General features: G+C 36.4%; 1 protein-coding gene across 1 annotated transcript; it reads left to right on the plus strand.

The window, feature by feature from the left end:
• The first annotated feature begins 397 nt into the window (after positions 1-397).
• Positions 398-8,766, plus strand: plac8l1 (PLAC8 like 1). Its single transcript, XM_056446562.1, has 5 exons — positions 398-877; positions 1,206-1,389; positions 3,625-3,761; positions 6,253-6,389; positions 8,416-8,766. Exons 2-4 carry the CDS (start codon positions 1,212-1,214, stop codon positions 6,382-6,384), a joined length of 447 nt encoding a protein of 148 aa, XP_056302537.1. The 5' UTR covers positions 398-877; positions 1,206-1,211; the 3' UTR covers positions 6,385-6,389; positions 8,416-8,766.
• The last annotated feature ends 14,879 nt before the right edge of the window (positions 8,767-23,645 follow it).

Consider the following 23,645-nt stretch of genomic DNA (forward strand, 5'->3'; position numbering starts at 1 on the left):
CGAATTGTGTTGTGACAACAAGAAGGATATGTTTGGAACCTAGCATTTTCTTTAACATCAAAGTTGAAGTTTAGATATACTAATAGAAAATAATGTGGGAACTAGGAAGCGAGTTCCTAGTTTGGCCACCCAGCCCATATAACAGATATGGTGGAGTCTCATTTTTACAGTCGGATGCAAGTAGAGATGAGATCAGCCACAGATGGATGCTTGCATGAACTTGAACAGACCTGGGTGACAAACATCCATGCGAGCCATTTTACATTTGACAGCTTCGTAAAATGTCTCAGTAATGGATGTGACCCAGTTTGGCGCGCGTTAGCTGCAGTACAGAAGGAAATGATGCGAGACATTAACCTCAAGAGAACGTGCAATTCTGCACTGCTGCTCTCGGGGTGAGTTTATGTAACATCGCACTCAGGCTGGATCACTGGTAAACACTTGTTCCCTATTTGAGGTGTCATTTGATAGGTTTTGTTTAACACATTTTGTGTGTGTGTGTGAGTTATATGTAACGTTGAGGTGTTTGTAACTAGGCTGGTGGCCCCCAAAAAAAGGTATGATGTATTATTGTGTTTGAGAATTTTGAATAATATATGCTGTTGTGTTATAGTTGTGTTTGTGACCTTGAGGGTTTGTATTTGAATGCACATGAGAGATGTTTTATTTGTGTATGGGGGTCTTCTCTCTGTGTATGTGTGTGTGTGTGTGTGTGTGTGAAGGCTTATCAGCTCACAGCAGCTTTCTGTCAAGGCTTCTTGGCCAAGCAGCTATCAGAAAGAGCATAACATTGTCACCAAAGGAAACTCACCCTGTCTTTTCCCTCAGTCTGTTGTCACCGTGAGGAATTATTCTGAGGCACTTTAACATTCACCAAGTAAGTGTTCACCCTCATTATTATGCATTTCTTCGGTTTAATGTCACAGTGCTGTCTAAACTTTCAAGTCAGGTGAAGTCTCCCTCTTTATAGGATTTTCTGTCTGCATTTTTGTCTTAAACAGCTTATTACTTGCCTATATATAAGATATTAACTGTTTATTAGCACAAAGTTTGATCATATTTAACATCCCTGATCTCACCCAATAACTAAACCCACCTTACTATTAATAAGCAGCTATTTAGCAGTTTATTGAGACAAAAGTCTTAGTTAATGGTTTGTTAATAGGGTAAATTGTACTTTAAAAATAAAATGTGACCGCTTTTAGATCTAAATGGACTCTCCCGGTCCAAAAGACATTGAGGCGAACCCAACAGGAAGTGAGAAGATGGAATGTCCGGTTCTGACTCAACCTGGCCTTGGTGAAACCACGACGACAGTGACCACCATCACTCAGACAGGAGGAGACTGGAGCACAGGACTGTTTGATGTGTGTGGTGATGCCAGCACATGTACGTGGAAATGTTTGAGAAACTTATTTTATACTTTAAAATTGGATATTGTTCTAAGCTTCAAATCCAAAATCATTTTAATCACATAGTAAAATCCACTGGTGTTGTATTATAATCTATAGAATAATGTTTTGAGTCCAAACTGGAAGAGGTATAAGTTTACAATCGCCAGAAACCTGTTTTTTTATTTAATTTTTTATGCATTTTATGGCAAATTACAGTTAAAAAAAGAGACAAAAACAAGAATATTTTCTATCTATCTATCTATCTATCTATCTATCTATCTATCTATCTATCTATCTATCTATCTATCTATCTATCTATATATTGGGGTCAGGTTTCTTATTCATTTTATTTAATAGTTTAAATAAAATTCTTTTTTTCATCAAGGTGGCGTTTATTAAAGGAAAAAATTGTTAAATTGTTAGATATTTATTAAATATTTATTTATTATTTATTGTATGTAGTTTTAAATGAGATATTTTTCAGTCATTATTGCTTTTATTCCTTTTACCTTTAATAATAATAAAAATAATAATAATAAGAACATTAATAATTCATGTTAGAGTGATTTCTGAAGGATCATGTGACTCTGAAGAATGGAGTAATGAAGCTAAAAATTCATCATTAAAGTCACTGGAATAAATTATTCAATTAAATTATAAACCACTTTTGAACAGTTATTTTATAAATACAGCCTTGGTGAGCAGGATAAGTTTATTATAAACGTTTAAAAATACTACTGCCCCCAAACTTTTTACTTGTGATATATATATATATATATATATATATATATATATATATATATATATATATATATATATATATATATATATATGTGTGTATATACAGTTGAAGTCAGAATTATTAGTCCCCCTTTGAATTTTTTTTCTTTTTAAAATATTTCCTAAATGATGTTTAACAGAGCAAGGAAATTTTCACAGTATGTCTGATAATATTTTTTTTCTTGGAAAAAGTCTTATTTTTTTATTTCGGCTAGAATAAAAGCTGTTTTTTTTTTTTTTTTAAACCAAGGTCAATATTTTTAGCCCCTTTAAAGTTTTTTCGATAGTCTACAGAACAAACCATCGTTATACAATAACTTGCCTAATTACCCTAACCTGCCTAGTTAACCTAATTAACCTAGTTAAACCTTTAAATGTCCCTTTAAGCTGTATAGAAGTGTCTTGAAAAATATCTAGTCAAATATTATTTACTGTCATCATGGCAAAGATAAAATAAATCAGTTATTAGAAATGAGTTATTAAAATATTATGATTAGAAATGTGCTGAAAAAAAATAATCTCTACGTTAAACACAAAATGGGAAAAAAATAAACGGGGGCTAATAATTCTGACTTCAACTGTATCTGCTGTAGAATTGTTTTAGTTTTAATTTTTTTGAATCATTGGCATTTAAATATATTTACAATGGTTGATTTGTATCGCTCTACAAGAAAATGAAAAACTTAAAACTGTTTCTTTTTACAAAATTAAGAAATTGGCAGGAAACTTTAAGGGAACACTATTTGCTTTAATATATTTATAGCCTCAGAAAATCTAGGCCCATGAAGCCTCGAGTAAAAAAAAAAACTAAAACAAAGAAGCAAAACAAATCAACCGAGTTAGCAAAATTGGTCTTTTTAGGACCAAGACTCTTGCCAAAACATTTTGGGCTCATGTAAAAATTTTAAAAACAAACAAATAATTATTATTATTATTATTATTATTATTATTATTATTATTATTATGATAGTTTAATTTTGTGTTGTATTACTATAGCAAACTGTACTGGTCAGTAAAATATGATTAAAGTTGTATGGTCAAAAATTGTATGCATAAATACATCCTTAGATTATGTACTTCACAATTCACATAATTATAAAATGTTAAGATTCAGACTGTTATTTGATCAATTCAGAGCCTTAGTATATGTTATCTGCCATGCATTTAGATGCTTTTAATATAACCATGATGAATTACTCTGCTTCAAAATCATTAAAAGTTAATGGCTATGCTTAGTGATTAATGATTTTCCATTAATTCAGAGTAAGAAATGAAAGACAATGGTAATTTTCCCAAGGACATCGATTTGTCTTTTTAGACTCATATTTAGCTGAATTGAATCCTCTTTTGAAGTCAGTCAGAATTTGCATTGTTAAACTAGACGCTGATGAACCCTCAAGCTCTGAATTTCTCTCTCTGTTTCAAAGTATTCCTTCCCTTATTTGTGCAGTGCTGATGGGTGCGTTTGTGCCCTGTTGTTTGGATCTGAGTCTGGCTCATCAGTATGGAGAATGCATGTGTCTGCCTCTGCTGCCCGGCTCTACTTTTGCCATGAGGGTGGGCATCAGAGAGCGCTTTAAGATCAGGGTAAGGATTCAGCGGGAATGTAAATATCTGGTAATTTCCAAGAGTTCTGGATTTCACTTGAATCAAGCAACAGCTTGCAAACCAACTAACAAAGTGATCTATCTATCTATCTATCTACCTACCTACCTACCTACCTACCTACCTACCTACCTACCTACCTACCTACCTACCTACCTACCTACCTACCTACCTACCTACCTACCTACCTACCTACCTACCTACCTACCTACCTACCTACCTACCTATCTATCTATCTATCTATCTATCTATCTATCTATCTATCTATCTATCTACACATGTATAAATATATATACAATTGAAGTTAGAATTATTAGCCCCCCTTTGAATTTTATTTTCTTTTTAAAATATTTTCTGAATGATGTTTAACAGAGCAAATAAATTTTCACAGTATGTCTGACAATATTTTATCTTCTGGAGAAAGTCTTAATTGTTTTATTTCGGCAAGAATAAAAGCAGTTTTTAATTTTTTTAAACCCTTATAAGGTTAAAATTATTAGCCCCTTTAAGCTAATTTTTTTCTGACTGTCTACAGAACAAACCATTGTTATACTATAACTTGTCTAATTACCCTAGCCTGCCTAGTTAACCTAATTAACCAAATGAAGCCTTTAAATGTCATTTTAAGCTGTATAGAAGTGTCTTGAAAAATATCTAGTCTAATATTATTTACTGTCATCATGACAAAGATAAAATAAATCAGTTATTAGAGATGAAAAAAAATCTCTCTGTTAAACAGAAATTGGGGAAAAAATAAACAGGCGGGCTAATAATTCTGACTTCAACTGTGTATATGTGTGTGTGTGTGTATGTATGTATATATATATATATATATATATATATATATATATATATATATATAATTTTTTTTTTAAATATATATTTGATGGCAACTTTGCCTCTGTCCCATTTTTTAAAATGTCTTGTCGCCATCAAAAACAAAGTGTATGCATTTGCAAAATACTTGTTTGTCATCAAAAACTATCTTTGATCTTTTTTTAGTCAATCAAACAAAATCAAATCTAAGATTCTTGATTGAAACTTTTTAAAACTATTGGTGAATAATGGAAACAAAACGCATGAAAAAACTACCATGACCAACATATAAAACACATTCAGTGATATCTGCGCCGAGGCTGCGTCCAAAATAGCCTACTAGTAGGTACTGCATTTGAATTCAAACATACTACTCGATTTAGGATTGGGCAATGTCGATCAATTTAATGTGAATGTTTCTAATGTGAAACATTGCTATGGATGATGGCAGCGTCATCTTAGGCAGCGGCGAATTAGTTATTTAGGAATCATTCATTCATAACAATTGAATTATTTGTAGCCTACCGTTTCAACTACCTGACCCGGATGGTCTTTGTTTTACCCATAACCAAATCATTAATAAATAAATAAAGTTACACACAAATTACCACCTGTCAGTCACTTTTTCCGCAGGACTCTGGCATGAATAGTCAGAGTGATCTGTGTCGTTATAATGGCGTCGACAAACTTGGTTGGTAAAAAAGGTGCACAACCAACAGGAACCAACCAACAGAATCTGAGGTGTCCACTAAAAGTAATAAGTACAAGCGTGAAAGCGAAAGATTAAAGCAGTGTACTGACACTGTGACATATTACCTGATAGATTTAAAAGAGTGAAGAGTCGTTAGATAGAGGCAAGATGAATTAAATATCACCTTTAACAACTAAATCCTCTCTGGGGTTTTGTGCTCAAAGCACCCGCTGACTGCTGGAGCTCAGACGTGCGCGTACGCTGCAGCACATGACAGTGTGTGGGTGTGTGTGGTATCACGTGATGTGCGTTTTCAGCGGTATAGTGCGAAAGGAGGTGCTGTACAGAAATGCTAGATGAAACACCAATGTGGACGTGTATCGTTTTTGTTCTAAAATGCATTAGTGTAAACGGGGCCGTATCGACCCAACCCATAATTCGATTGTTAGAAAAGTATGTTCTATACAGTATGAATGTCAGTGGTATGAATTGAACTCGGATGCACTACATCAGCCATTTTGTCATGATCATGGGCACTTCACACATACTTTTCGAATTCTATGAATTCTGACATACTACTCGGCTCGCATACTGTTTTTAGCGTACTATATAGTATGGAAGTATGCGATTTTGGACACAGCCTGTATGTAAGATGTGCTTGTCATAAACTTTCTTTCATGTGGAAACCATAAGCTTAACTTGGATGTTCCTGTCGACATTCTGTTGAAAAAGCATTTTTTTCTAGAGATTTATTTCTGATTTATTATGCTGCTTGTGCTAAAAATAAAACACATTCAGTATTTGACAGTTAGATGAAGATTCCTAAATGAAATTCCATAACTAGACTTGAATGGGGGTGTTAAATCAATATCAGGAAAAAGTATCCTTACTTAGCAATGCACAAACCTTAATTTGCCAGGCTCCATTAAATTAGGAATGCATTAGCTTGTTCTGTGTTGTCTCCAGGGCAATGTGTGTGAGGACTGGATGACGGTGTATTGCTGTTACCCTCTGGCCCTCTGTCAAATGATCAGAGAGATGAAGAGGAGGCTGAAGACACAGATCTACACAGTGTCTACTGCACTGGAGAGCTCCTGAGAATGGTGTGTTTGCGCTGGTTTTGGTGGTTTAAAATGACAGACATTTGTATAGTGACATGGTATCTGATCAAAACATTGAGGTGGTTTATGAGGACATGCCTTATGTCCATGTAATTCAAAACACTTATGAATCATACTTTAAGGGGGCTTTTAAAATATACCACAAGTTTCCTGTAAGGGTTGGGGCTAGGGCTAAGATAAGGTCATACAGTATATAAAGTACATTGTAAAATACATTGTGCCTATGGAGTGTCCCTGTAAACCCTCAATACTGATGTTATTGTGATTTATACAGACACAAATTTGCATAATGGTGTGTATTACCTAGGTATTAACATGTTGAGATGGTTTATGAGGACATGCCTTATGTCCCTGTAATTCAAAACACTTATAAATCATACTTTTGAAATATGCCACAGGTCCTGTAAGGGTTGGGGCTAGGGCTAGGGCTAGGGTAAGGTCATAAAGTATATAATGTACATTGTAAAATACATTGTGCCTATGGAGAGTCCCTGTAAACCCTCAATACTGATGTTTTGTTTAGTTGTACTTATGTTGTTTACGAGCACACAAACTTGTCTAAATACATGACCTAGTTGTCTTCAATTAAGCTAATTTATGAGGACATACCTTGAGTCCTTGTAATTCTAAATCCTCAAAAATCCTACGATATGGGGTCTTGACATTCAAATTTTGCTACAGGTTTCCTGTGTGGGTTGGGTTTAGGAGTAGGACTATAAAACAAGCAGTGTGTGTGTGTGTGTGTGTGGGGGGGGGGGAGGATTTATGAGGACACAAATTTGCGTAATGGTGTGTATTACCTAGGTATTAACATGTTGAGATGGTTTATGAGGACATGCCTTATGTCCCTGTAATTCAAAACACTTATAAATAATACTTTACGGGGGCTTTTGACATATGCCACAGGTTTCCTGTAATGGTAGGGTTTAAGGCTAGGGCTAAGGAAAGGTCATGTATAATGTACATTGTAAAATACATGATGCTTATGGAGAGTCCTTGTAAACCCTCAATACGGATGTCTGTCTGTACTTGTTTATGGTGTTTACGAGCACACAAAATTGTATAAAGACATGGGAATGACCTAGTAGTATTCAATTAAGCTGGTTTATGAGGACATACCTTGTGTCCTTGTAATTCTAAATCCTCAAAATCATACATAATGGGGTCTTTTGATATTCAAATCTTGCTACGTTTCTTGTGTGGGTTGGGTTTAGGGGTAGGTCCAGTGCTCAATCTAAATCCTCAAAAATCCTACGTAATAGGGTCTTGACATTCAAATTTTGCTACAGGTTTCCTGTGTGGGTTGGGTTTAGGAGTAGCACTATAAAACAAGCAGTGTATGTGTATGTTTGTGATTTATGAGGACACAAATTTGCGTAATGGTGTGTATTACCTAGGTATTAACATGTTGAAATGGTTTATGAGGACATGCCTTATGTTCCTGTAATTCAAAACACTTATAAATAATACTTTACGGGGGCTTTTGACATATGCCACAGGTTTCCTGTCAGGGTTGGGTTTAAGGCTAGGGCTAAGGTAAGGTCATATATAATGTACATTGTAAAATAAATGATGCCTATGGAGAGTCCTTGTAAACCCCCAATACTGATGTCTGTCTGTACTTGTTTATGGTGTTTACGGCGTGTTCTGGCACAAATTAGGCCCTGGGTAGGACTATAAAATAAGCAGTGTGTGTGTGTGTGTGTTTACTTGTGATTTATAAGGACACAAATTTGTGTAATGGTGTGTATGACCTAGGTATTAACATGTTGAGATGGTTTATGAGGGCATGCACCATGTTCTTGTAATTAAAAACTGTTTGTAATCAGTTGTTTTATTTGACTTTTAAAATTTTCTGTAAGGGTTGGGATTAGGGGTAGGGTAAGGCCATGATATAATAAGTGGGTTTTACAGTAAAAAAAATACATTACACTCATGGAAAGTCCTCACAAATCACAAAAACACATGTGTGTACATAGCTCATATTTTCTTCTCATCCATGTTTTAGGCAAGGCTAAAAGACTGAAGGCCATCATAGCTGTCAGGATGTTTATTACCCGGGGTCCTGAACTTCACGCAGGGTTAGACATATCAGTACTCTCTGCTTGAAGATTGATGCCGCTGACATTTCATTCTGACTGCGAGACGGAGTGACATATGGGTGGAGAGACGGATGAGAGGAGAAGAGCTGTCTGATGATTTCTGGGACGGTGTACGCTTTGATTTCAGAACGCTCTTTCTCAGTACATAAACATATGCCTGTATCACTATATGGATTCTGTCAGCTTTTAATCATTTTTCAAAGACAAAACGGATTTTTCATATCCTATCTGCTCTACAATAAAGTGCTTTTAACACATTTAATTGTATGTATAGTTTTTAGTAGCATGGATTCTATTTTAGATTTCTATTATTTCAATTCCTTTACATATATAAACCTACAAATAGTGCACAAATGATTTCATTTAGAATTCTATTTTAGGTTTATTTACCCTGTTTAAAAGTTTTTATTATATTATTAGTTATTTAGATGGATATTTAATATTATTTCATATAAATATTGTCTAATATTGTTTTCTGACAAATTATTGGTCACTTTATTTTGATGGTCCGTTTGTTACATTGTGTCTACATGTCAACTAATTCTCATTATTTAGTATTATAAGTAGACTGTTAGGTTGGGGTTAGGGTTAGAGTAAGTTGACATGTACTTGCAAAGTGTCTTATAGTCAGTTAAATGTCTGTTAAAGGAGCAGTATCAACAAACAGTCTACTAATACTCAAATGGACCATTAAAATAAAGTGTAACCAAATTATTTAAATCCAAGCAAAATCTGATTGGCTGATAGCCGTGTAAACAATGTAGTTGTTTAAATTGCAACAATGCAGTTTATTCATAAGGACAGTGCCTACTTTTAATATTTATAATTTTGGAGATTTGCCACGTTCATGCTCATCAGCCTGTCATACTGAGCAGAGCAAAGACGATTGACGCTCCACCACAAGATGGCGACAGAGAGCGCATAATAATTCCTTAGGTGGGGAAAACTGTGTAAATTTCAAGCCACAGCTGATCAAATCATTCTAAAACAGGTAAGTGATATTTTAAGTTGATCTCTCTCTTTTGTATGCTGTAGTGCTGTATTTATACCATAGTAATTGTCATGTATTGAGTGTTAGATGGGACTTATCAGGAATGTATGTATTTTGTGTAGGCCACTCTTTGTATAACCCTAAATTACTTTTTGGTTGGCCATCTGTTTATTTCTAATGAGTCTTCTGTTTTCGTTACTGCAGACTAGTTTGAAGAAAGAAAGAAGAAATGCTTGCACGTGTTTAGCGTTAACCTTATCACAAACACAATTCATTGCTTTGGCTTTTTCAGGGTTAATAATTTTTAGATCCCGTTAACAACAGGGAAATACTGGGAAATCTCTATAGACTGATAGCATTTCATGCCATTCAGCCTTATAATCTTAAAATGTGAGCAAAATCAATTGATATTACGCCAGACAATCATTCATAGTAACGTTTGTGAAGTAGCAACGGTTTTGGCTTTTCTGACGTCAGCTCCATTTGTGAAGGAATGGCGGAAGAAAGTAGTTCCTCATACAAAAGTATTTGTAGACTCTCTGTGTTTCATTTTCTTTTTTTATAGACACGATTATGCCGTCGAACTTTTGTAAAAACGCAATATCACACTTGTAGCAGTACGATATGGCTGTATATCGTCATCAGTGGGACACTAAGGCACTTGGCCTGCGGCCTAGTACAGTCGAAGTCAGAATTATTGGCAGTTGAAGTTTATTTTCTGTTTATTTTTTCCCCCTATTTCTGTTTAACGGAGAGATTTTTTCAACACATTTCTAAACATAATAGTTTTAATAACTCATTTCTAATAACTGATTTATTTTATCTTTGCCATGATGACAGTAAATAATATTTGACTAGATATTTATCAAGACACTTCTATACAGCTTAAAGTGACATTTATAGACTTAACTAGGTTCATTAGGTTAACTAGGCAGGTTAGGGTAATTAGGCAAGTTATTGTATAACGATGGTTTGTTTTGTAGACAGTCTAAAAAATATATAGCTTAAAGGGGTTAATCATTTTGACCTTAAAATGTTTTTTAAAAAAATTAAAACTGCTGTTATTCTAGACGAAATAAAACAAATTAGACTTGCTCTAGAAGAAAAAATATTATCAGACATACTGTGAAAATTTCCTTGCGCTGTTAAACATCATTTGGGAAATATTTAAAAAAGAAAAAAATAATTAATATAATTTTTTTTACAAATGGCTTTAAAATGAACAAAGTACACAGTACTATTAACGTTATATTTAATAAAATCCATTTATAATTTAATGTTACACTTGTGTGTGTGGATGTAAAGTACTATTTTTTTGTCATTGCATTTCATTTAAACCACAAACATTTTCTACATTATCTATTTTAATGTGGAATAATAATAACAACAAAAACAATATTTTATTGTTGAATAATTCTACTATTATTAATAATAATACTATATTATTAATGTTGTTGTTGTTAAACCCAACATTTTATGGCATGTGTCTACCTTAAAAATGCTCACTGGAGCAAAAAGTGTCTAGCAACCTCCTGATATAAATAATTTAAAGCATCCATCATGCTTTTCAAGGTTGCATGTCTTCTAAAAACCCTGGACACTCCCTGGTCTCCTTGTGCAAAAAGTGTGTGTGTGCTCGCCTCTGTAGAGGGCACTGTTGCCACACTCTCTGCCCTGGTGTGCTGTCGAGAGTGTGTGTGTGTCTGTGCAAGAAACGACAGGTGTATGGATGCCGTCGAGGGGTTTCTGTGAGGCCCCTGGGGAAAACGAGAGCACTGGAGCCGCAAGCACTGCAGATACAAAAGCAGGGAGGTGAAAAATGAGGACAGGAGCGACTGTGAGGAAAGATCATGGCGAGTTTCAGGAAACTGCTCATGTACTTTCTCAAAAATCACTGAGAACCAGCCTTATTCTTTCTTTCTTTCTTTCTTTCTTTCTTTCTTTCTTTCTTTCTTTCTTTCTTTCTTTCTTTCTTTCTTTCTGTATGGCTTGTCTGAAGTTATAATTTAAATTCTTCTGCCTTAAACTCATGACTGGAATTTAGAAATGGCTAAACAGTATATCAGAATTGTTATCAAAGCAAAACTTGAAAATGTTAAATAATTTGTTCTTAATTAAAAAGCATATGATTTCCAGCATGAATGAAAACATATTATGAAAGAATTTAATATTAATTTTAATTATTGATGCAATTGAAAGTGAAATTTAACGGCTTAACTAGGTTTAGTAGTGGCCCGTTTCCACTTAGAGGTACAGTACGATACGGTACAGGTCGATACAGGTCACCTTTATCAAGCTTGCATTTCCACTGCCAAAAGGGTACCCTCTTGGTGGGTGTGGTGTAGACGGCGTCATTTTTACTTGAGGAAATATCACAGTAACGCCGTACGGGTCGTTCACATATCATATGAGAAACACTTCTCACAAAACAGATGCTTTACACACATAAATACTTGTGTATAAATGTTTATTACTAACCTTTCTGTGAACATAATTTGATTATAACTGCAGATCAATGATGTGCGAAATAACCTACTGTAACATCTGCAATTATATAAAATAAATAAATAAATGCAACATATATGAACACAAACAGAAAAACTACGTACAGCATACATTTAGACCTTATTTGGGTTTAAAAACAACACTCAACATAGCCCACAGTCAGTGCAAACCTCTCATGTGTGTCTTTAATCTTCGGCAGCACATGTAGCCTCTGTTAAAAAGTAATTCCTTCATTCCCAGTTCATATTAGTCCAGGAGGCAATGATAAACATGGCAGTTTGTTCATGATTCAGATTGCTGAAACAATGTGCTCCTTTGTTGTTTCCGCCTTCTCCTTTGTTTTTTCGCACTTCGCCCTCGCGTTTGTCAGTTTCTGAAAGGATCGGGTGTCGGAAACACTTCAATAATCACGCGCACGTTATTATCATCAGCTCAAGAAGTTCGTTTTTTTCAAATATAGACGTGCGGCGAGCTCTCTGGACAAAGTGAAACCGCTCGCACTTTTAGACGGGCTCGTAAAACAACAACAGGACACAGCCGATTTTGTTCTATTTGTCTTTGTGGCTGTTCATCAAGACAACGACAAGGTTTGATCGAGCTCAGGTCGACCATGGCTTGTTATTATATGTATATATTATTACAGTGTAATGTCTCGGCTGTGTTTTTAAAAATGGCGCTTCCTTTGTTTTCATTCTGCTGCTTTTGCGAGTGACATATCTCTGTAAACCAATAGCGTTCAGCTGCGCTTCTTGCTCCGCCTTATGCTACCCTTTGTCCTGCTTGGCCCCCTTTGCAAAGGGTGACCAAAAAGTGGTACGGTACGTTTTACTTTTAGGTACTTTTTGACAATGGAAATGGCCATAAAAGCGTACCTAACCAAACCATACCGTAGCACTCAGTGGAAACGGGCCATAGGTTAACCAGGTAAGTCATTGGACAAAAGTGGTTAGTTCTATAGCCAATCGCAAAACAAATAATTTATTAAGGGAGCTAATAATATTATTATAATATATATTTTTTTAAATGAAAAACTATATTATTCCAGTTAAACTAAATCAAATAAGACTTTCTCCAGAAAATTATATATAGAATGTGAAATAACGATTTCTCAGGAGGGCTAATATTTCGGTCTTCATCTGTATATACACTCACAAATATCTAAGACATTACAGATGTAGCATGTTAAATGAATTGTTCTCATGAAATCCTCCTGTGAAATATAAAATTGCCAAAAGCATCCATTTTATTTAACGTACATCATGCTGCAATAATGAGTTCCCAGCTCACAAACAGCAACTGCCCATGAGGATACAAGAGCATCTATGGCACTTTCTGGAGCATAGGTGCCCTGGAGAGATGGTGTCTTGCTGTGATGGTGTCTTAATGTTTGTGTGTGTATCTCCTTAGCAGCCATGTGTACCCTTGATAATAGCCCAGTCCACAGCAACAGTTCAGGCACCTGAAGCACAAAATACCTCATCCAATTCTCAGCACAATGCTGATGGATGGCCAGTAAGATGTCGAAGTGCCGACTACAACTTGAATCTATCATTCATTCATTTTCTTTTCGGCTTAGTCCCTTTTAACTTGAATCTAAATAAGCTTTTTTATTTTGTTTAGCTCATACTATCAACCACTTTGTTTGGCACATCTTTTCAACAGCTCATTACAGTTTTTTTTTCCAAGTGCTAAAATTTGTGCAATTCTGAAACCCCATTTTAAAAACTGTACACATAGTGTGCATTATCAACAACACGACGCTTCGATAAACCATTCACATCATCAGTTCATATACATCTCAAAATAAGCTGGTTTCACCAAAACACTGACTTTAAATCTCATTCAGAAAACATACATTTAATCATAACACACTGAGATAAAGAAAACACTTGGATTATAGAAATTAACAATATTCTTGAATGTGCTAAAGAATGTGAGAAAAAAATAAAAATAAAAAGTAGCAATTTGAGCTACACGTTTAAATAATTTTTTATTTCACAATCACTCTGACAAATATATCAAAACATTTGCTTAACTGCAAGTTAGACTTCAAAATGTTGTAGACTACATGTGAAAATACAGACGTTGTTGTGGTCTAAAACCAGGCATTTCAGTTTCATTGTCAAACCCCTGTCTGTGTATGTGCATATATATATATATATATATATATATATATATATATATATATATATATATATATATATATATATATATATATATATATATATATATATATATTAGGGCTGTCTAAAAAAATGTACGTAATTAATAAAATTTTTTTGCAATTAATCATGATTAATCACAAAACGCCGTATTTATTACAGAAATTAAAACACAGGCATTTAAGTGCCATTTGAGTTTCAAAACAATCAATGCCAATAACAAACAAAAATGATTTCTATGTTGGATTCTAAGTGGACTACAAACACACAAACACACACACACACACAGCGGACCCGGTGAGCGAGGGATCCCTTCAGATTCATCAACACGCACAATCGCGTTCATCAAATTTGTTTAAACTAAGCGTTCTAAAGTCTGGCTGTATTTTACAAGCAAGGATTCTGAAACAGCAACGTAAAGCAGACGCTTTACAAAAGTTGCGTGTAGGGGAAACACGTCAAAGTTATGAAATGTGAGGCCTCATGGAAGTTGCTTAAAGGCAGAGAATACGGCTGTCTTTGACAGCTTGCAACTTCACTAGCCACTTTCACAACAGTACATTTACATGGATGCCAATACTCCGCTTTTATGATTAAGATACTCTGATTAAGAGTCTATCATGTAAGCAGCGATTTTTGATTACCCTAAATTATCATGGAAGTCCCAATGAGGTAACAAATTCCATTAAAACATCCTGAATGGAAATATGCTGAATGAGAGTGAACTGCTGAACTGCAGTTAAAGTCTAAAGATTAAAAATGAAACACCTGAAATTGCATGAAACTCTTGAGGAAATGCAGGATAGCCTGGTGATGCGACATTAATTGTTTTATACTGAAACTTTCCTTCTAAAAGCGCATCCTTGGTCCTATCCAAATTTTTTTGCACGTTAAACATACGCAGGGCCAGAGCAAGCTGAACGGGTGCTCTAGGCAAACGGCAATCACGCCACTCTCAACTAGTAAAATAAACTACCAACTTATCCAGCATAAGTTTTATGCAGCAGATGCCCTTCCAGCTGCAACCCCTTACTGACAAACACCCATACACTCTCATTCACACACATACACGATGGACAATTTTAGCTTACCCAATTCACCTGTACTGCATGTCTTTGGACTTGAGGGGGAAACCGGACCATTCAGAGAAAACCCACGCAAACACGGGGAGAACATGCAAACTCCACACAGAAATGCCAACTGACCCAGCCAAGGCTCGAACCAGTGACCTTCTTGCTGTGAGGCGACAGCACTACCTACTGCGACACCGCATCATATATATATATATAGGTGCAGTGGATGGCGGAGGGATGTTGTGGACAAAAGTGAACGGGGCGGGGGTATCGCGGACAACCGCGAAGACGGTTTGGGATAGCGAAAGAAAGTGAAAGTCAACAGCGGACGGGGGAGGAGGGCAGTTGAGGAGGAGGATCGGTAAAATTGTTCTCCTAATAGTCCACTGCTGCATTTTTTTTAAATACGACGTGACCCCCCACAGAGCTCGCTGAGGCCCCCTTGTGGGCCAGGACCCCCCTGTTGGGAACCACTGGTCTAGACAGTCACAGAGTATTTTCCCAAAAGTCTTGGGGATCATCAAGATGTTTTCTGGCAATATTGAGATGAGCCTTTAAGTTATTTTTGCTCAGCAGTGGTTTTCATCTTGGAACTGAAACGCATGGTTTCAAACCACAATAATTCATTGGTATGGTGCAGGGCCTCCTTTTGCAGCCAATAGAGCGTCAATTCATCTTGACATTCAGATACAAGTCCTGTACAGTGGACAGAGGGATTTTGAGCCATCCTTCTTGCAGAATAGTGGCCAGGTCACCATGATGCTGGTTGAGGAAAGTGTTTCCTGACTCACTCTTCCTAAACACTCCAAAGTGGCTCAAAAATATTTAGATCTGGTGACTGTGCAGGCCATAGGAGATGCTCAACTTTCATGTTCATCAAACCACTCTGTCACCAGTCTTGCTGTGTGTATTGGTGGATTATCATCCTAATACACAGCACCGGCTTCAGGATACAATGTTTGAACCATTGGGTTTACATGGTCCTCCAGAATGGTTTGGTAGTCATTGGGAGTGACGTGCCCCATCTAGCACAAGTATCAGATCTGGTGATTTCCATGTTTTTGCAATAAAAACAAGTAACCAAAGATTTAGCTATAGCTGCCCGACCATGTATATTGACCATGTGGAGATCCTGATGAACAGTTTTGGTAGAAACAGGAGAATTCAGGAGCACATTTAATTCTGAAGTGAGGTAGGCAGTTATCACCCGGACATCTCTATCAGACAGCTTCCTCTTGCATCCACATTTACTCCTGTTGGATGTGGTTTATCATTTTTGATGGTATACTGACATTATCCTGGATACCATGGCTCTTGATACATCATAAAGACTTGCTGTCTTAGTCACAATTACACCAGTGGGTTACGCACCAACCATTTGTCCTCTTTTGAACTCTGATATGTCTCTCATAATTTTGTTTGCAATGTTGTGATCAATGAAGATTGACCACCAGGCTGGTCAAATTTAGCCATGACACCTCCAACACTAAATTGGCCAGTCTTCCAGTTTCATTGGCCAACCCCTGTGTGTGTGTGCGCGTGTTTATATATCCAGCTGTATGCATTTGTGACACATGGCCACCCTATTGTTTAGAGCACACCATAGTTTGGATTGCAGCCCTTACAGTTGTTCAAATAAAGCATACTAACATAGCAATCAGACCAGAGTTCATTCTAAATGACCCAAATCTGCCAAGTGCAAACACATCATTAAGTGATTTAAGCAGAAGTGGCATGGTTGTTGGCTCCAGATGGGTTGTTCAGAGTATCAAGCTCGTTGTTATTTCCCAAACAACCAGCTCTAGGGTTTGCAGAGAATGGTCTGAATAAGGGAAATCATCCAGTGAGGTTATGGACAGAAATGCCTTGTTGAGGCAAGAGGTCATCAGGCTTGATGCTAGCCATGATAGTGTGAACCAATAGAGGAATTACCAACCTACGTCACACATGACGTCACATGGGTTCCTGGTTGCAAATAAAGACCGGTTGCAATAGCAAACATGTCGTGTTGTGCGGTAGGATGCCAAATTCGAATCATTAACTTTTACTGTACACCACACTGCTTTTAATGCCAACCGCAGATGTCTTTGGCTAAAAGGGAGCTGAATGGAGTGAGGACCTAATTAAAAATGCTCAACTGTGCAATTCTCATTTCATATCAGGTAAGTTCACGTTATGCTGAATCATACACATTACTCGTTTTTGATTGCAGCAATAATTTCAGCAAAAACAGTTAAATATGGATAATTAAACTGCGGACACTGCATGCTTAGAATGAAATGAAAAAATGTAAGGTAACATACCCTGCCATACAGGTGCAGTTCGCTATCAGAATGCAGTAGTTTTGCTTATTGATCATTACCCATGATTGTCTTCTTTCCTTGTCTTTGGCTAGGCAGAACCTCAGTTTTTATCACTACAAAGTTTTGAATCTGGTAACCATGGAACATTATTTCTTGCACATAACGACACAGAACTAAATTGTTGGGATCCAAAGACATGTAAAATCTTGTAAAATCACTTGGAGTTTCAATGAGATTGTATATTTCAGGCTGGATGCTTGGCCATTTCTTCTTATCCAATATCCATTGGGAGGGTGCTATCACAAATAGACCTGTCAGACGAACGCCACTCACGTTGAGGTTCATTTTGCTGAATAACTGTGCTTATCACTGGGAGACAAGCTGTTATAATACGCTGAAAGCATTATGTAAATAATACATATAATATGTAATCAATATAACTTACTTCTAAGAAAACAACAAACTCTGTACTGCATTGGATGTCATTCCCTCACTGTAAATGCTAGCGCTCCCGTTTTTTTTCTGCAACCTCGCTACGTGCCCATCCTGAATGTTTACAAACCGGTAATTCATCTATATCTCAGAGGAATTATTCCAGAACATTGATGAATCTTAGCCATGAAGAATTAAAGCAGCGCTGAAGGGCAAAGGGCATCCAACCTAATAACAACTTCTTTTTTTAAATAGACTCTGGACCAGAACTATGCTCTGCATGGTGGTGTATTATGGATTTTATCTAGCTCCCTCAGGATTTCTTCCTAACTCATGTTGTAAGACTTTGATCTCCTACTCCCAGCATGTCTTGGTGTGAGCTGTTATCTGGGTGCCTCTTGGAGTGTGGTGACATGCAAGTCATGTGGAACATTTGATCTCCTGCTACAGTATGTGCCTGTTATGAATAAAACTTAAGGATTTGTATTGCTAAAATATAACTGTTATTACTGTCTGACAGATTTTTTTTTTATTCCCAGTCACTAAAAAGAGGCTTGTATGAAAACCAAGCATATATAGAATTATCTTTTTACATCCACCAGACATTATATTACATTAAATTTCACATACTTTACAACAACTAGAGTAATCAAATATTGACAAATATACATTACATATTTGGATAAATCTGAACACATTTTAACTGCCACTCACTGTAGTGCAGTGCTCACTGCAGAGCCAAATTTGAATGGGTGGAGCTTTATCCAGTTCTATCTCCATGACCTAATCAGTGAAGCTTTACATATTTATATTTAAGGACAGCCTTATAAATAGGCATGGTTTGGCTTTCAAGCCAATTATATGCAGATAGGGAGAGGTGGATGTCAAGTTCCACTTCCACTGGCTTAGAAACCAGTGCCATTTAAGTAAATTGAGGCATTGTTTGTCCACCCAAAGAATGATAAAGTATATTACGTCACTATCAAAATGAATTTTTAAAGTAACCTTACTTCCATTTGTAAAAATTGTGGCCAATCAGACACATAATTATTCTGCTTTTATTCAACAAATAATACACCTCAACCTCTCCAACCCAGGGAAAGACTAGATGGTCAGTTTTAATCCCATTCCAAGGTATTTACGACACAAAGGAATGCTTAGAACTGGACACACAGAGAACCTCTATAAGCTTCTTGCTTGAGACTAATGCTTTTAATGATGCTTTTGAATTAACTTGTATTCTCTTTATGTGCAATCAGATGTTTTGCAACAAGTACTTGTAGCTAAACAAGATCATAGATGGTTCATGTTTGATGTCCCTGCAAAGCTAATTTGGTGTACTGAATAATCGTTTACATTTTATATCAATATTTGTGCAACATGTTAACATTTTAGGAAACCTAAACATTTCTGCGTTGGCTTACACCCAGAATGCCTATGTTTTAGAACAAAGACTGGTCACTGGTCAACCCGGCGCTGGAGGGTGGGTACAAAACCATCCTTATAAAAGCTTGTGACCTAAGGCCAACGCCCAGACTACAGAAAGACTTGAACCTAGAACTAGAACCCCAGAGGACTCCAGGGAGCAGACGGGGACCCAGATAAAATGGGTTGCACAGCTCAGACATTCCTATTCTTTCGTTCTTTTCCGTCAAGAGTTTAGTTAAGTTTTGTGCATCGCAAAACCAGTAGTCAACACGACTAGCCATTTTGGTCACTACAAAACTTGAAACAACCGACTCCACCTCACTCTAAGGCTCATGAGGACAAAAAACTGACGACCAGCTAACCATGTACACAACAGAGGGAATTCTTCACCTTACAAAAGGAACACAAGTAACACTTCCAGACTACCACTGAATCGGTGTAAACTAAATGTAACCCTAAAGAGACCATAGAAGGGTTAAATTGATTATTTTTGGTTCGCTTGGTTTTCCATACAAAACCAGAGGTTTTTCCATCATTACACTCTCTCAAACTCTTATTTTACTTTCTTTACTCTTCTTTACACTTGCATAAATGTGTGTTTGTGTTAGGTGTTAGTTTCTGTTAGATTAATCAATGAAGTTTCATTTTGTATAAAAAGGCGCCTGTGCATGTTTATGACCCTTAATGGGTTTTTATTTTTCATAGCAATAGCCGTAATTGAAGTAAACTGTTTGTTTGAACTATCACTGGTTGATTTGTTTGTTCGGATTTAAAGAGTCGATTCTTTTGAAGCCCTGGTCAAATGAAGATTCAGTTCACTTTGAGCTAATTTACTACACATTTTATAGACTAGCAAAATGTTCCAAAACAAAGTCTTATTCTAAGCCTTTCACTAACCCACCAAGAAAAAGCTATTGAAAAAAAATTAACCCCTAATGTTGCTAGTTACCATACAATATTTAATACAGCAAACAGTCTATTCTGACTGCAGAAATGCCAGCCTGATCTCACGAGAAAACATAAGTATTTTACGTTTTGACAGTTCAGTGGCTAATTCGTACGAATTCGTATGAGTTTAGTCGTACGAAATTGTACGATTTTAAAAGGAGGTGTGGCACCTAACCCCACCCCTAAACCCAACCGTCATTGGCGGATGAGCAAATCGTACTAAATTGTAGGAATTAGATCGTACGAATTTGTACGAATTAGCCACTAAATCAAAAAGTTACGAATTGCCGTGCCGTGTTGGAAATGCACAATATGAAAACATTAGCTTTGCGTTTCTACATTTATCAACTATTTGATTAAGCAAGTTTTTGAAAGATGATTACAAACCTACTTAATATTTTTCATGGCACCAAGTAACATAACTTTCTAAAGTTAGAGCTCTTAGAATGTAATATGTCAAATAAAATATGCTTACCTTGCAAATTTTCACCAAAAACTCTTGGTTCTTGTTCTTTCTTTGTATTTGAATTCAATGGTAGAATTGTTGAGACGAGTGCTGTTGATAGACTTGGTGACAACTAGCAGGGATAGGCAGTATTTCTGATACACGTATTTTAAATACAAAATAGTATTTTGTAATTTGTATTTGATAGAGTTTATGAAAATGGCTGAATATTTTGTATCAAAATACTTTAGTGTCTTGTATTTTGTATTTTTAAAATACTGTAAAATACTTTGTAAAAAGTCTACATGATGACATCATAAACATGTGGGCTCAGATTGATGTTTTCTTAGTTATTTGCCTAGGCTTGAGGAAATTGATTAAGCAGGTGGTCAATGCTAGTATGTAATGGCAGTATAGTGCACAATTTAACATCTGCATCTTTGCTTCAGAAATGAGATGGAATAAAATATCAGTCCTTAAGAACAGGATGAGGAGCTTAGGAACATCCTCAGTGTCAGCCTCAGGGCTGCAAGTGGAAATGCAGAGGAACTTTAGAAATATAAAACACCTAAAGATGGTGTACTGATGTTTACTAATGGGGTAAACTGACTTTTTTGAAGAGAAGAACTGAAAACATCATGGCAGAGTGAGTATACTGCACAAATAATAGTAGTTTTAGATGGATTGCTGATGTAGATGCCAAGAAATTAAGACAAACAACATACAAATAAGTCTTATGGAGATTTCTACAATACTTCATTGGCTGTTTCAAATGTCAGTAGCTGATGTGCAGGTGCTCTTTATAGTTAATGAAGAAGAAAAATGTTAAAGTGTCACAATACAGTATATGAGACACAAATATTTAATAATACTGGTAAAAACTCCAGACTCCTGTTACACAGCTGCAGGATGTCTATGAAGAGTTTATTTGCAAAAACACATAGCTCCATTTTATTAGAGTTATCATTACGAAAACTGGAGATGTTAGTAGTTTTCAGAAATCCTGTTTTTACATTAAGTACGAAAGAATTTAATTGCAAAAAATAGATTTATTAAAAAAAGATTATGTGAACAAAAAAAACGAGGGCGGTATGTTGGCCCAGTGGTTAGCACTGTCACCTCACAGCAAAAAAGTCGCTGGTTCGAGTCCCGGCTGGGCCAGTTGGCATTTCTGTGTGGAGTTTACATGTTCTGCCTGTGTTGCTGTGGGTTTCCTCAGGGTGCTCTGGCTTCGCCCACAATCCAAAGACATGCGCTGTAAGTGAATTTAATAAACTAAAGTGGCCACAGTGTATGAATGAGTGTGTATGGGTGTTTCCCAGTACTGGGTTGCGGCTGGAAGGGCATCCGCTGTGTAAGAACATATGCTGGGATAGTTAATTTTGCTGTGGTGACCCCTCATAAATAAGGGACTAAGCCAAAAAAAATGAATGAAAATGTAAATAACCTCTTCATATATCACCCTTTTATAAGACTGTTATAGAGGTCATGCTGTGATCCTCGATTGGTCTCAAGCAGTCAAGTGATGCGATTTCGCAGGTCAGAGTTTAAAAAGCTTGAACTTTCTAATGAGCGACCTGCGAAACTTGCCGCATGAGCTTGCGTTTCCGGTCTGATGCATTCGCGTGTGTATAAATAGAAGTCTATGGGGAGAAAAGTGCAGTGTGACCGCAGCTTTAGTGTCACACCCTCGGCTCACTCCTGCAGCCCCAATCACCGCTCTCCCTCACCATCCACCACACACCACACCCGTAAACCCTCACCTGATTACTGATCACCTGCACCTGCAATCACCCATGCACTATAAAGACTCACCTCATTCATTCATTCACCGGCTAGAATGGAAGTTAGATGGTTCTCCTCATCGGCTCTCCCTATTCCTCCTGTGTTCTTCTTTTGATGTCCTCATTCTCCTGTGGATGCAAACACACCTGCTTAAGGGAAGTGATTAAAGTTATATTGGTATATTACCGAAGATCTGAAACTTACCATTTGAACTGTGTGTGAGATCACTCTCCTTCTGCTGCACCACTTTACCTGCTTCATCTCTCAGCTGTTGTTGCATTGCATGAATAAATACCCTCAAAGACTTATCTAACTTTGTCTTCCTTGTGTGACAATTAGATGTTTTTTCCCTCATCCTGTTTATCCAGAGATCATTTTCAAGACTTTATGTATGAAATTTGTACACCATGTATACTAAAGAGAAACAAAAGGTGAATGAGGTGGCAGAGAAACTGACTTAAACTTGCTCTGAGAAATGCGGTTGCTGTCAATAATTGTTTACTTCACTAAGTCAGTTTGATGGTAAGAGGATTGATCGAATGGGCCTGTCGATAGAAGGTTTGCAACAAAATTTCATGCTCCCTTGTAAAAGTATTTTGCGGTATTTACAAAATACAGTTTTATTTTGATACATTTGTGGCTGCTGTATTTCGTAGTTTTATTTTGATACATGTTAAATTGAGGTATTTGGTATTTTATTTTAAAATACATTTCAATGACAACTGACAACTAGTGGATTGTTTTGGCATAACATGCGTCATACAGATGGGAGAGATGGCTCGATCGGGTTAAGTCTTAATAAAATATAGCGACTCAAAATATGTTCAGCTATTTGTTCGAGCAGGAAGTTGAGGAGCTCATAAACTATTATGGCTCAGAACTATGTTGTATGTTTTGCGGCAAGTAGCAATGTAATAAGACGGATAAAGTAAACCCAGGAGGTTGTTTTTCACCCTTTGGTCTTGCTTATACAATAAGCCTGTTGGCCTTTATTCTGCGATAACACCCTCATGGATGTACTCATAATTGACAGAATTATTGAATGCCATATGATTGCATATCAT

Source organism: Danio aesculapii, chromosome 21, assembly GCF_903798145.1.
Source record: "Danio aesculapii chromosome 21, fDanAes4.1, whole genome shotgun sequence".
Lineage (NCBI taxonomy): Eukaryota > Metazoa > Chordata > Actinopteri > Cypriniformes > Danionidae > Danio > Danio aesculapii.